At 42.9% G+C, this 16,071-nt stretch overlaps 1 protein-coding gene across 2 annotated transcripts in view; it reads right to left on the bottom strand.

Annotated features, from left to right (window-relative positions):
* Positions 1-16,071, bottom strand: part of LOC137380604 (leucine-rich repeat-containing protein 27-like) — a 130,475-nt gene that overhangs the window by 76,149 nt on the left and 38,255 nt on the right. The window contains exon 4 of one of the 2 annotated variants that reach the window (XM_068052679.1): positions 5,244-5,393. The exons of the other annotated variant lie outside the window; for it this stretch is intronic. Within the exon in view, the coding sequence (XP_067908780.1) occupies positions 5,244-5,393 (150 nt within the window). The remainder of the gene's footprint in view (positions 1-5,243; positions 5,394-16,071) is intronic. 2 annotated transcript variants of the gene reach the window in all.

The raw sequence follows: 16,071 nt of genomic DNA on the forward strand, positions 1-16,071 counted from the left end.
TACTCCACCTGCCAGATTTTTGCCCACTCACTCAACCTATCTATATCCGTCTGCAACCTCCTTTCTGTCCTCTTCACAACATACTTTCCTACCTATCTTTGTCATCTGCAAATTTAGCTACCATACCATCACGCCCCTCATCTAAGTCATTGATATAAATTGTAAAAGGTTGAGGCCCTAGCACAGACCCCTGCGGAACTCCACTCGTCACTCCTGTCAATCAGAAAAGACCCATTTATACATACACTCTGTTTTCTGCCAGCCAGCAAATCTTCTATCCATGCTAATATGGTACCCCCTGCACCATGAGCTCCTACTTTGTGCAATAACTTTTTATGTGGCATCTTGTCAAATGCCTTCTGGAAATCCAAGTACAGTATGTCAACGGGCTCCCCTTTATCCACAGCGCATGTTACTCCTTCAAAGAACTCCAATAAATTGGTTAAACATGATTTTCCTTTCACAAAACCATGCTGACTATTCCCGATTAACTTGAGTTTTTCTAAGTGCCCAGTTATAGCCTCCTTAATGATCGATTCTAACATCTTCCCCCGACAGATATCCAGCTAATTCGTCTATAGTTACCGGTTTTCTGCCTCCCCCTCATCTTGAATAGAGGGGTTAGATTTTCTACTTTCCAGTCTGACAGAACCGAGCGAATTTTGAAAAAAGTAACACCAACACATCTACTACTTTAGCCACATCCTTTAAGACCCTAGGATGAAGCCCTTCAAGATCTGGGGATCTGTCAGCCTGCAGCTCCATCAGTTTGCTCAGTATTTATGGTCTTCTGCATATTTCTTCTTCATGGGCTTTCTAGTCAAGAGAAGTGGCAACTGATGGGTGAGCCAACCAATGAGATAATTGGGATTTAGATAGTCTGCTGTGACTAGCAGTGGAAAGAATGTCCTGTGCTGTAGTCAATAATTTGAGATGGTGCGTACAGGCAGTTGTATAAGACAACATGATGGCACAGAGCCATTACTTACATGACTTGTCCGTTCCTCTATGCATTTTATTGCTGTTCACAGTGGAGAACGGAGGACCTGTACGAGATCTTTAAATGCCTCTCTGATGGTTATCTTTAAGCCTTGGCCAAGTAATACGACCTCAGTAAGACCGTTAACGTCAAAATACATGTTATGAATCCCCAGACCATTTTAAAGAATTACATGACAAGATTTCATGTTTTAAGTCTTTTATTATAACAGCTAAACTAAAAGAAATCCCTGTTAACTAAATAGTACTTTGTAAGTAGCTGATACCCAAAATTACAAAGAAAAGGTAGCTTCTTTACTTATTAAAATACTTGGAAACCTCACATCACACTTATATGCTACATAGACCTCTTTGATGGAAAAATCTTTGCCGTTAAAAGTCCCAAACTCCTCCCAGTTGCAATGGGTTGGATCTGCCAGACCTTTTCAAAAATCAATGTCCTCTTCACTCACTTCACTGAGCACTTTCGACCTGGACATCCGTGAATAAGGTGATTTTTGGTGATCCATTTGGGCTTTTACTTCTCTGCGAACTTCAACCTTCAAAACAGGTTCCAGTGTTTGCAACCTTTTCGCTGCCCCAGGCCTCCCAAGAGCAGGTGTTCCCTCTTTTCCCCTCAAGGCTGCCACTGCTGGTTTTTTTCCTTACAGCATGCTCCGAGGCTACAATTGCTGGTTTTCCCTTCTTATATCCTGCCTGCCTTCAGAAAATAGGTTAAATTTATCAGGACTCAAAAACCAATAGCTTATTGTCCTGTTCCAATATGAAAAGTCCAGAAGTCTGGTTTCACAGAGCCACCTGGGCCTTCCATAGTTTCCAGATGTTAACAGCTGCTTGGTACATTTGCATCTTCAGAGAATCACTGATTCCTTGTTTACTACCCGAAAGTCTGGGGGAATGAAACCCACTGCTCTTCAAGTGTTACACCTGAATTCTCTGTGTTTTCAAAAGAAAACTTTGATGTGTTTTCAGTTGTCCTGGTAACCATGATTTCTGTCTTGTCCTTCAGCAGAGTGGATGCGAGGTCACCTGACCATCCGAACTTCATCTTAAACTTTTAAAACCACAATTTTTAAAACATAATCATGTTACAAAGTCCAGTGTTCATAACACCAAGCAAATTAACACAATTTCTTTAATCTTAGATCATAGCAGCAGTGGGAGCATTGATGGGGAGATGGTGGCATAACGGTAATGGCACTGAACTAGTAATCCAGAGGCCCAGGCAAATGCCCTGGGGACATGGGTTCAAATCCCACCATGGCAGCTGGTGGAATATAACTCCAATTAATTAATAAATTCAATTAATTAATAAAAAAAATCTGGAATTGAAAGCTAGTCTCATTAATGGCGCCATGAAACTATCATCGATTGGCATTAAAACCCATCTGGTTCAATAATGTCCTTTAGGGAAGGAAATCTGCAGTCCTTACCTAATCTGGCCTACATGTGACTCCAGACCCACAGTAATGTGGTTGACTCTTAACTGCCCTCTGAAATGGCTTAGCAAGCCACTCAGTTGTCAAGGTCAATTAGGGATGGGCCTTGCCAGTTACACCCATGAAAGAATAAAACAAATGAAAGAAGTTGCCATTGTATCCACAGTTCATATTATTGATGGACATTGTAGTCACCATGGCTGTTACACCCTGCTCAATGCACTGCAGACAACTGTTTTTCGCTTGCTTCCACTGCCATGATGTAAAGTGAAGTGTTTTATGACAGCTGTTTAATATCAGTTCTTCAGCAAGGCTCCCAAGATAAACTTCTAAATCTTCTGCCATGGTGACATTTAAGCTAGTATTATTATTGCTTATTTCAATTTGGCCTGCTCCTAACCTTCACAAAGTAAGTTTTCCACCTGTAGTTTTTTTTTATTTATTCATGGGATGTGGGCATCGCTGGCCAGGCCAGCATTTATTGCCCATCCCTAATTGCCCTTGAGAAGGTGGCGGTGAGCTGCCTTCTTGAACCGCTGCAGTCCATGTGGGGTAGGTACACCCACAGTGCTAGCGGTTAGCTACAACTGAGTGGCTTGCTAGGCCATTTCAGAGGGCAGTTAAGAGTCAACCACATTGCTGTGGGTCTGGAGTCACATGTAGGCCAGACCAGGTAAGGACAGCAGATTTCCTTCCCTAAAGGACATTAGGGAACCAGATGGGTTTTTACAACAACCGACAATGGTTTCATGGCCATCATTAGACTAGCTTTTTAATTCCAGATTTATTAATTGAATTCTAATTCCACATTCTGCTGTGGTGGGATCTGAATCCATGTCCCCAGAGCAATACCCTGGGTCTCTGGGTTACTAGTCCAGTGACACTACCACTACGCCACCGTAGTGCAGTAGGATAAAACTCTATTGCTTTATTGAGCATAATGTGCAATTGCTGTTTTCTGCAAATGGCCAACTTCCCAAAACCCAAAAGATGAAGCATTTGAAGTAATGATTCAAAGAGGAGAGTGTTCTTCAATTTATGTCAAATGCTCTCCTATAAAGTGAAGATCATTCTTCAAACAAAAAGGAAATAGATAAGGCAGAGTGAAGAAAGAAACATGCCAGACATTTAGAACAATATAAAAGGAGAACAGAAGGCTACAGGAGATGGAAAATGACAATTCTGGCTCCTTTATGCACATTTTGAAACAGACCCTGGCTCCTCTGGTCACATGGTAACTCTGGTAACAGTCCAAGACATTGGAACAGAGAGTGAAACAGGATTGCACAAATGAGATGATCAGATGTGGAATTAACAACAGCCCAATGTGGCAGGACATCACATGCTGGGGTACTATGATGATGACCATTCAGATAACTCTGCTCTCTAACAGTCTTTGTCTTTCTGATCCTGCAACCCTTCCCATTGACCCTATTCAGTCATGCAGACCCCGGCTTTACTTTCCAAAGTATAAATGCAAGCTCTTTCTGTCTTTCATTGCAACAGTGACTATACTTCAAAAATACTTCAATGGTTGTAAAGTACTTTGGGACATCCTTGGATCAGGCAAAACAAGATATAAATGCAAGTCTTTCTTTTTATTTTTCCACTCACCCGATTCTTTGTTTCCAAAATGAAGTTTCTGGTTCCTCTGCCTCTATCCTATTCTCTCATACCTCCAAATCTTAATATCACTGTAGCCCGTCTAACTCCCCCTTTCCCAGCTGTCATGGAGTTCAGTTTATTCAGTGAAGCCACCAGCTACTATTTTAGCACCCATCCATCCCACCCTTCAGCATTCATCCTTGCCTTCACCAACATTAACAAAGCATCCCTACCATTGGGGCATTGTTTGAAATGTTTTCAAAACCATCATTATCACCCTTCTAAGAGAAGCCCACATCTGAACTCTCTATCCTTGAACTCCAATCTTATGTCTCACCTGACCTTTTGCTCCTTAAACATGTTCTTGCAATATAATTCATTGCTCTGACAACTTCCTGTTCAGCCCACAGCACCAAGACTACACTGATCAAAATCAATATTATCCTATATTACTGTGACCATAAATCATTGTACCTCTGATTCAGTGGATAAGTAGTGACTGCAGTGGATCAGGTAGAAGTGGAAAGGTATTTGACTGTTCTCGCTCCGAAGGCTGTGCAAGTCGGGAATAAACATGATAGGTGCTACAACTGCTTTAGTCCACAATTCAATCATTTATTTCCACACTGCAATGATGAGCCAGAAATTCAAGGCGCCTAGTAATTCATGTACAATATATAATCTCACTTAAAGATTCTGGAAAAATGGTACTGAAAATCTCAAACTTATTTTTTTATGCTGAACTTCAAAAATAATTTAACATACCAGTGAATGTTAAATAATGTATTGCCAGCTAACCTGCTGAATCTAGCTTCCATATAATTTTAGTTCTTAGAACAGATTTCAGTGAGTATTTATGACCTGAGCTACATGGCCTGTTAAACAGCTGTTTTTCCTACAAATTGGAGAGAGGAGTAATGCATACACCAACATATAGGATTCACTGTTCATTCTGTGGCACACTATTGCATATATTTTGCATGTAAGATCAAGTTTCATGAGAAGTCTGAACTTGCTTATGGAAGCTAAGTTTTGAAGCAGGCACAAATAGATGAGTACCCTGAATTATAGTAATCCCCTTAAAAACATGTGAAAAATGCAACTGAAAAGAGTCTAAAAATAACAGCTGATATTTCTGTATATACACTACATATGTAATTATCTTCCCTCAGCATAGAGGGTTTGATTTCTATTTTGTACCTGTATCATTAGCAGCTAGTCCAGTTTTTATTCTCAATGGCTTTCTGAGGAAGGCCAGAATTGCAATTAATCCTTGATGCATAACAGCTTTAGGAGGAAACTCAATTGGACATTTTCTGAGATTGAGGGCCTTCAATGAAGTCAGATTACCTGTTAGAAAATAAATCAGTTTAATAAAAGTATCTACTAATAATCCTGATTTGCCAAAGAATGGTGCATGTACAAACATATACATGACTATTCCACTCTTGTACACAGCATCAACAATTTTTAAGTAAATAACTACAGGAGAAAGGAATTTTAGTTTTTTGAGAGGGGAGTTAAATTTAGGGTTCAAAGTCAGGCATGTCTGTACTCGAGATTCAAAATACTTAGTCTTTGTCAGTGTTAATCACTCTCAGGCTTGGTACAAGATATGCCAGATACAAAGCAAAATTCTCTCTCCACTGTTACATACACAATGTTACGACCAGGTGAGAAAGAGGTCTAGGGGTCCCTTTCAGCCTTCACCGAGTCTTACCGTAACAGGGTTTAATTTTAAACACACCATGTTTTTAGCTCCCCCTTGGTGAATCCTTGTTCACCACTTTCCAATTATAAAACAAAGAAACCAGCACAAACGGGCTTTCTCAGGTTAAAGAAGAAAAGTTGAAATTTATTAAACTTAAACTGTAATTCGATTGACGCCTATGGATACACGACGCACCCATACTAGCATGCATACGCGATACGCACAGGCAAATAGAGACAGAAAAGAGAAGAAAAAATAAAATGGGCGGCACAGTGGCGCAGTGGTTAACACCGCAGCCTCACAGCTCCAGCGACCCTGTTTCAATTCTGGGTACTGCCTGTGTGGAATTTGCAAGTTCTCCCTGTGTCTGCGTGAGTTTCCTCTGGGTGCTCCGGTTTCCTCCCACCACCAAAAGACTTGCAGGTTGATAGGTAAATTGGCCATTATAAATTGCCCCTAGTATAGGTAGGTGGTAGGGGAATATAGGGACAGGTGGGGATGTGGTAGGAATATGGGATTAGTGTAGGATTAGTATAAATGGGTGGTTGATGGTCGGCACAGACTCGGTGGGCCGAAGGGCCTGTTTCAGTGCTGTATCTCTTAATAAAAATAATAATAATAATAATAAATAATAATAATTCATTAAAGTTTGAGGCAATCTCTGAAGAGTTGTTGTTACGGTTCTTTGAGCTCACTGTAGAGTCCTTGATTGTAAGTAGATCTTGCTTTTCGTTTGGCCCAGTATTCTTCTTAAACCTTGTTTGCTGTAGGAGACTTTTCTCTCTTGGGGTTCATGTGTCTTCAGTGGATTCAGAGGCTTGTGAGAAAGAAATGGGAGCAGACAGGAGAGAGATCTTCTCAGTCCAGGAGCAAACAGACTTTCTGCCCAAACTGTTTGCACAAATTCAAAAATGTAGGTTGCCCAGCAGGTTAGTCATGTGACTAGCTGGTTTGACCATGCCCGTTTGTTTATTCAGCCATCTTAGCAGTCAACCTGGAATGCTAATTCCCCCACCTTCAACGTCTGGTGATCAAAAGTCCATTGTGGGTTGAATGTCAGGGAATGGCTGCTTTGTCCTTCCAAACACTGTCTGTTAATATGCAAATGTCTTTTCCAGCCACGGCTGATCTGTTTAACAAGTCCTTTCTTCACTCCAGTAACAGTTTAAAATCAATGTTCATGACAAACTTAATGTGCCTCATTCTTGGCAGGTGGGGGCCTAGCATGACAACATACTCCGAGGATGAACCTTTATAGCTCTCGTCTGGATTTTACAACTCCCCACACCAGCCTTCTGATATTTTGAATAATTATGCCCTCTTTCCCAAAAGTGAGACTACCCAAATCATCTCAAAAAGGGATTCCTGCAGCCTGACAGAAAATGCTATTGGGGCCAATTTTCAGTTTTGGAGTGCATTGGTTATTCGAAGCATGTGCCTTCTTGAGATAGCTGGTGAGAAAACAGGCCAACTGTTGGGCCTCACTACCGTTCCAGCAGTGAGCTGCTTGTGCATTTCGAGCAGCTCACCGCTTGCAGAAGCTCCAAATTCTGACAGCTTCAGTGTGGAGTTCAGTTGATACAGGTAGGATTGGGCTGGCAGGGTGGGTTGGAGAGTGGGGGGGGGGGGGCGCTAATGTGAGAAAGGAGCCAATTCCGGGGGAAGAGTTTCACTGTGGGCTCGGTATTGATTTTTCATGAAGTCAGAAGCAACATTAATATCCCTCCTCATCCCACAATAATCAATTTTAAGCCTTAAGGTTACCCATTTCTGAGAATCCTGCAGCTGGTTAAGCTGCTCACTCCCAACTATCAATCTGTGCAGCATATGCCACACCAGCTCTGCCCATTGGTATCGGAAAACTTCATTGCGGTCATACTGATGTCATAGGAACTGATTCGAATGGGCGAATGAGGTGCCTGCCTATTTTCAGCAACTGTCTAGGCTGCCTAAGTTTGCCATTTCTTGTTAATTGAGAAACCAGAATAACAGGTCAAAGTTCACAATACAGAACACTACCAAGGCTAAAAAGAGTATAACAGAAGATTAAATGAATGGATTAGTGGTTTGGAAATTCTAAGTTTGAGGTTTAAAAGCCTGAGGATTATAGGAGAAAAGGAAAACTACAAGAAGCAATGAGTCTCAAGACCATGAGAAAGAATGAATGAGCATAAAAGATAAGGAAATGAGTCTTGATTTTAGCACGACAGATGGCTGGAAGGAAGCAACATGTATTGGACAGTGAATCTGAATGTTAGGAGGAGCAAAAGATCACAGCAGGGTTACAAAAGTACTTACATTTTTTTTTACATTTCGAAGACTTGTGTTTAAAAACTGAAAGAAGGTTTCCATAGATACTGGACTTGATTTTTTTTTAAATCATCGTAAGGTCTATTGGACTTGGTTTGTAAACAGCCCTTACTGGAAATCACCTGTTTTCAGATAGTTACCCAGTTTTTTTGACTTGGGGAGATGTTGACAGAGAAGTGACAGGTTAGGATTTATACGGGTCAGGAGGCTTGACTCGAGATTGTCTAAAGCAAAACTAAAAACAGTCAGTTGGAATTTTAAAAATCAACCTGAAGGACAGAACCCCAGATTAGCCTATTCCATCTCTTTGAAAAGCCTGCCAATTTTTCCATCTCTTAAGAGAAGCTCTTAGGAGGCAAGTGTAAGAAAGAGAGCTATTGATACTACATTCTTCCTGAAAGGCCTGTTGCCGCATTTCTCCTGAGACACTGGAAAAACTTGCAGGATAAATCCTCGATGCCATCTGAACAAATTGCTCCAGAGAACAATCCCAGTGACAGCCATCTATGCATATTTGGGACACCAAATAAAAAAAAGACATCTGACATCTTTCCATATCTTCTCATTTTTCTTCAAGAATTAGCAAGTATTTAGCCAAAGTATTCTTTTTTTGTTTATTCTTTGTAACAGAGCTCTAAAAATAAAATCTCTATTTTTTATGGTTAACCGGGTGTGTGTGTGTGGGGGGTGCTAAGGAAAAAGGGAACTTTCATATTTCAATCTGTGTGTTAATGCTTTGTTTCATTACTGGTTATGTCTTGTTTTATAATAAAATGATACTTTTGTTGTTTATTAAAGAAACCTGGTTAGTGTATTTTATTCTGGATTGAAAATAGAGTCAATCATTGACCATATCGGGAACTGGGTAAACATTTAAATATATGTTGTGACCTGTGGAGAATTGGAACTAGAAAAGACAGTGCACTCCTCCCACCTCAGTCGTAACAGCAGGAAAGACGATGCATCTATATAATTTAAACAGCCCAGTACCTTTCATCTTAAATGTGTTTGTAGTATCATGAATCATCTGTCACAAACTAATAATTGCTTATCTATTTCATTATCAATGCTTGATTGCTCATGTATCATTTCTGTCATTAGATAGATAGGAAAATTTATCACAACTAATCAGAAACCAGCAATCCTTGTGAAACCAACCAAATGCCTGGAAATGTTTTCCCCGGGCTATAAACAATCATCTTCCTTTTCCAAAAGGTACACTTTTTGCAGATAACTTAAAAAAATTATAAATGCATTAAGAAACTCTGGGGGAAATAGCAAGAAAATCAGTCACTGCATGTTTAAAGTGCTTCTAAGAGATTCTCCTTTCACAGAGCTACACCTCCATCTGTGGCTTGAGTTCTGCTGCATTCCCCATCTCAATACAGTGTGTGTTATTAGAACATTACAGCGCAGTACAGGCCCTTCGGCACTTGATGTTGCGCCGACCTGTGAAATCATCTGACCTACACTATTCTATTTTCATCCATATGTCTATCCAATGACCACTTAAATGCCCTTAAAGTTGGCGAGTCTACTACTGTTGCAGGCAGGGCGTTCCACGCCCCTACTACTCTCTGAGTCAAGAAACTACCTCTAACATCTGTTCTATATCTATCACCCCTCAACTTAAAGCTATGTCCCCTCGTGTTTGCCATCACCATCCGAGGAAAAAGACTCTCACTATCCACCCTATCTAAACCTCTGATTATCTGATATGTCTCTATTAAGTCACCTCTCCTCCTCCTTCTCTCCAACGAAAACAACCTCAAGTCCCTCAGCCTTTCCTCGTAAGACCTTCCCTCCATACCAGGCAACATCCTAGTAAATCTCCTCTGCACCCTTTCCAAAGCTTTCACATCCTTCCTATAATGCGGTGACCAGAACTGCACGCAATATTCCAGGTGCGGTCTCACCAGAGTTTTGTACAGCTGCAGCATGACCTCGTGGCTCCGAAACTCGATCCTCCTACTAATAAAAGCTAACACACCATATGCCTTCTTAACAGCCCTATTAACCTGGGTAGCAACTTTCAGGGATTTATGTACCTGGACACCAAGATCTCTCCGTTCATCTACACTACCAAGAATCTTCCCATTAGCCCAGTACTCTGCATTCCTGTTACTCCTTCCAGAGTGAATCACCTCACACTTTTCCGCATTAAACTCCATTTGCCATCTCTCAGCCCAGCTCTGCAGCCTATCTATGTCCCTCTGTACCCTACAACATCCTTCAGCACTATCCACAACTCCACCGACCTTCGTGTCATCCGCAAATTTACGAACCCACCCTTCTACACCCTCTTCCAGGTCATTTATAAAAATGACCAACGGCAGTGGCCCCAAAACAGATCCTTGCGGTACACCACTAGTAACTAAACTCCAGGATGAACATTTGCCATCAACCACCACCCTCTGTCTTCTTTCAGCTAGCCAATTTCTGATCCAAAGCTCTAAATCACCTTCAACCCCATACTTCCGTATTTTCTGCAATAGCCTACCGTGGGGAACCTTATCAAACGCCTTACTGAAATCCATATACACCACATCCACTGCTTTACCCTCATCCACCTGTTTGGTCACCTTCACGAAAAACTCAATAAGGTTTGTGAGGCACGACCTACCCTTCACAAAACCGTGCTGACTATCGCTAATGAACTTATTCTTTTCAAGATGATTATAAATCCTGTCTCTTATAACCTTTTCCAACATTTTACCCACAACCGAAGTAAGGCTCACAGGTCTATAATTACCAGGGCTGTCTCTACTCCCCTTCTTGAACAAGGGGACGACAATTGCTATCCTCCAGTCTTCCGGCACTATTCCTGTCGACAATGACGACATAAAGATCAAGGACAATGGCTCTGCAATCTCCTCCCTGGCTTCCCAGAGAATCCTAGGATAAATCCCATCTGGCCCAGGGGACTTATCTATTTTCACACTTTCCAAAATTGCTAACACCTCCTCCTTGTGAACCTCAATCCCATCTAGCCTAGTAGTCTGAATCTCAGTATTCTCCTCGACAACATTTTCTTTCTCTACTGTAAATACTGACGCAAAATATTCATTTAACGCTTCCCCTATCTCCTCTGATTCCACACACAACTTCCCACTACTGTCCTTGATTGGCCCTAATCTAACTCTAGTCATTCTTTTATTCCTGATATACCTATAGAAAGCCTTAGGGTTTTCCTTGATCCTATCCGCCAATGACTTTTCGTGTCCTTTCCTTGCTCTTCTTAGCTCTCCCTTTAGATCCTTCCTGGCTAGCTTGTAACTCTCAAGCGCCCTAACTGAGCCTTCACGTCTCATCCTAACATAAGCCTTCTTCTTCCTCTTGACAAGCGCTTCAACTTCTTTTGTAAACCACGGCTCCCTCGCTCGACAACTTCCTCCCTGCCTGACAGGTACATACTTATCAAGGACACGCAGTAGCTGCTCCTTGAATAAGCTCCACATTTCGATTGTGCCCATCCCCTGCAGTTTCCTTCCCCATCCTACGCATCCTAAATCTTGCCTAATCGCATCATAATTTCCTTTCCCCCAGCTATAATTCTTGCCCTGCGGTATATACCTGTCCCTGCCCATCGCTAAGGTAAACCTAACCAAATTGTGATCACTGTCACCAAAGTGCTCACCTGCATCTAAATCGAACACCTGGCCGGGTTCATTACCCAGTACCAAATCCAATGTGGCATCGCCGCTGGTTGGCCTGTCTACATACTGTGTCAGAAAACCCACCTGCACACACTGGACAAAAACTGACCCATCTAAAGTACACGAACTATAGTATTTCCAGTCAATATTTGGAAAGTTAAAGTCCCCCATAACAACTACCCTGTTACTCTCGCCCCTGTCGAGAATCATCTTCGCTATCCTTTCCTCTACATCTCTGGAACTATTCGGAGGTCTATAGAAGACTCCCAACAGGGTGACCTCTCCTCTCCTGTTTCTAACCTCGGCCCATACTACCTCAGTAGACGAGTCCTCAAACGTCCTTTCTGCCGCCGTAATACTCTCCTTGATTAACAATGCCACACCACCCCCCCTCTTTTACCATCTTCTCTGTTCTTACTGAAACATCTAAATCCCGGAACCTGCAACATCCATTCCTGCCCCTGCTCTACCCATGTCTCAGAAATGGCCACTACATCGAGATCCCAGGTACCAACCCATGCTGCAAGCTCACCCACCTTATTCCGGATGCTCCTGGCATTGAAGTAGACACACTTTAAACCAAGTTCTTGCTTGCCAGTGCCCTCTTGCGTCCTTGTAACCTTATCCCTGACCTCACTACTCTCAACATCCTGTACACTGGAACTACAATTTAGGTTCCCATTCCCCTGCTGAATTAGTTTAAACCCCCCCCAAAGAGCACTAGCAAATCTCCCCCCCCAGGATATTGGTACCCCTCTGGTTCAGGTGAAGTCCATCCTGTTTGTAGACGTCCCACCTACCCCAGAAAGAGCCCCAATTATCCAGGAAACCAAAACCCTCCCTCCTACACCATCTCTGCAGCCACGTGTTCAACTCCTCTCTCTCCCTATTCCTCGCTTCGCTATCACGTGGCACGGGCAACAACCCAGAGATCACAATTCTGTTTGTTCTCGCTCTAAGCTTCCACCCTAGCTCCCTGAATTTCTGCCTTAAATCCCCATCTCTCTTCCTACCTATGTCGTTGGTGTGTTCCCAGGGATGCACACAGAGATAAACATCAACTGCTGCTGGAGGACTATCAATTTGGTGAAAGACGTCCTTTGGTCTGCCCGAAACTTGCTGGTCTTCCAGCGCAAAGAGTCGTCCACGACCGAATGTTGCAGACTGGCACATTCCAAGGTCCAGGACTATGTGTTGAGGGACGCACTAAAGCTTGGGGCAGCCGCAGCAAAAGCTCAATGGGGAAAGACCACTGTGTAAGGTTCCCCTCCACCAAGCTGAACTGAGGGGCTGGATCCATGGAAAACCCCTCAAACTGTATCGGAAAATATTTGTTTGCTGTAAAATGTACATGGCATGTAAAATGAAATGGAAGGGGTGTGAGGCAACTCACTCCTGTACTGAAGGAAACTGATCTCCTTTGAATTCTTTGTATTGTTTGACTTGGTGCTGTTTGGAACTGTTTTGTAATGTATTTTTTTTTTTAATAGATTTTTATGAATAAAGTATATTTTGGAAATTAAAAAAAAAATTGTTGTCTGTGTGATGTATTCCAACCTTGGAGTACCTCACCAAGATCAAGGTCAACTTGCTGTTCTTAAAGAAGTGTGGCTTACCGTAATAGTGGTCCCACAAACTATTGATCTGTTCGGGAGGCAATGATTGCTTCCCTCCAGTTTGGGTATTCTGTTGCAGGGAGGCAACTTCACCACCACGGAAACAAAGGAGGCAATGGGCAGTTGCCTCCTCGCAGTAGATGTAGTGTATAAAAAAGGTTCCGCTCTGACTCATCAACATGTACACCCCAGCTCTGAACGAACAACTGGCCTTCTTTTGCAGACGCTGATGACAGCCAGGCTAGTCACGCTGGGTGGTAACTTCAACTGCATCATCGCTCCAGCAAAGCCAACAGCAAACTGGGTGTCACATTCAGACTCCTGATGGAATTGGTATAAGATGCCAAACTGATACCTTCAGCAATCCTGCACAGTTTCGCGTAGATATACCTGGTCAAGACTAGGTGCATAAGCCCGCTCCAGGATAGACTTCTTGTCCCAAGCACTCACGGTCAGATCCACCGATGTCACAACATTATTTTTCTCTGACTATTGCCTCCTACTGTCTTGACTATCACCCACAAGAGGACCAAAAGGTTGGGAGGGGGCTATGGAAGCTGAACGTGAAACTGTTGACCCCAGAAAACATCAAGGCACTCAAAAGAGATTACAAAGGTTGGAGAACTATGAAACCCGCTTTGATACCCTGATGCACTGCTGGGAAGCGATCAAGGCCAACATCAAAAGGTTCTTCATCCTCAAAGATGTTCAGAAGGTGAGGGAGAAGGACAGAGAGAAATGTCCTGACTCCATAAAAGCGTGCAGAATCTGCTTTTGCTGCAGTCCATGGTGGTGGGAGCTGGGGATCTGTCAGGCAGAAACTCCAAGAGGTGAAGAGCCAGCAAGCCTCGCTTTTTGCCTCAGAGTGCTCCAATATCATCTCTGTCCAGAGTCCACTCTGTGCAGTAGATGTGACATGCTCATGTTTCTTCTTTGAAAAGGTACAGAGAGAGAGCTCTGTGATTAGCAACCTGAAGGAAGACGACAGCTTGGTAACATTCTTGCATCCAGACATACAAAGGATCAGCAAATCCTTATATGCTGGCTGTACGACGTGAAGCCTACAAACAGCAGAGCCTCCCAGTCCTTCCCATCCTCTATCTCAGGAGGTTTTAGATGACAGATAGCAGATGAGTCTGGATAAACTGCTAACTCTGGACAAGCTGACAAAGGCCATCCACTCCTTCAAGATAAGTAATACTTCCAGAAGAGACGGTTTACCAGCTGAGTTGGATTCAACTCTGTGGGACTGGATTGGTCCGGACTTGCTGGACGTGTACAGTGTATGCTTCTGGCCAGCAGCATGTCTGAATCAATGAGGAAAGGTATCACCATGCTCATCTACAAACAGAAGGAGAAGGAAGAAATCAGAAATTGACAGCCCATTTCACTGCCTAACGTTGATTACAAAATTCTATCCAATATCATCGCCAATCAGGTAAAGTTTGCTCTGGAGCTGATAATCCACCTGGATCAGTCCTGCGTTGTACCCTGCAGGAATATCTCTGATAGCACTACTCAGGGATGCAATCACCTACGTACAGTGCAGGAAGGTGAACACGTGCGTAATCAGTTTGGATCAGGAGAAGAACAACTTTGATAGAATATTACACGTGCATGATGGATGTGCTTTCCAAAATGGGGTTTTGGGACGGGATTCGCAATTGGATCCAGCTGCTCCACGCAGACATCAGTAGTGCAGTTTTAATCAATGGGTGGAAATCGGAAAGCTTTCCTATCAAATCTGGAGTCAGTCAAGGCTGTCCTCTCTCTGTCTTGTTTGTGTGCTGAATGAACCTTTTGCTAAGTCCATCAGGAATGATGTGGCCATAACAGGAGTGATGATCCTAGGCAGCGAAGGCACTCACATCAAGGCTTCCTTGTTATATGGATGACATTGCTGTATTCCGCTCAGATCCACCGTCTGTCTGCAGATTGATGATCATCTGCAACCAGTTCGAATTGGCCTCAGGTGCCAGAGTAAATCATAATATATGCAAGCCCAAGCTCTTTGGTAACTGAGCTGACCAATCCTCTCTGTCTCCTCAACTGTCAGATTTCCTGAAGATGCTGGAAATATGGTTTGGAGGGACCAGTGTGTGCACCGAGAATTGGAAGGAGTGTATAGTTCAAGTAAAGCTGAAACTGGGAATGTGGAAGCGATACTCCCTCTTGATGCAACTAAGAACTTGGTCATTGGGTGCAAAGTGCACTCAGTGTCGCTGTACATAGCGCAGGTCTGATCCATACCCTGCTCCCGCACCATGACAGTCACCTGAGCCATCTTGCGCTTTATCTGGAGATTGAAAATGATGGCGTCCACAGGAACATTATGCACAAATCTCCAGATAAAAGGAAGAGAAAACCTACCCAACCTTTCCTCATCCTGATGGCCACCTTTGTGTGCAGCTTCAACAAACTGTGCATAAACCTTCGATATACAAATACCAAATGTCACTATGTGAAGTTCTATCTGTTCCCAGTATTGTGAAAGATGCGTCTGGCAGCATGTCATGGAACATTCCATTCTGTTAGATCGTCCTGTCCTTCATAGAAAAACCTGTGCAGAAAAACAACTCTGGCCACAAGTCGATCAGTCAGTGGTTGCATGTAACATCCTAGAGGATGGAAAAAGGAGATGGTGCATCCAGTTGGATGGTTCCATGAGCAGACGGTCAAAGTAATTTGGAAGAATGCCTCATCGCCAGAACTTTCAAACAAGCACCAAGATGTAG

Source organism: Heterodontus francisci, chromosome 20 (genome assembly GCF_036365525.1).
Source record: "Heterodontus francisci isolate sHetFra1 chromosome 20, sHetFra1.hap1, whole genome shotgun sequence".
NCBI classification, from domain to species: domain Eukaryota; kingdom Metazoa; phylum Chordata; class Chondrichthyes; order Heterodontiformes; family Heterodontidae; genus Heterodontus; species Heterodontus francisci.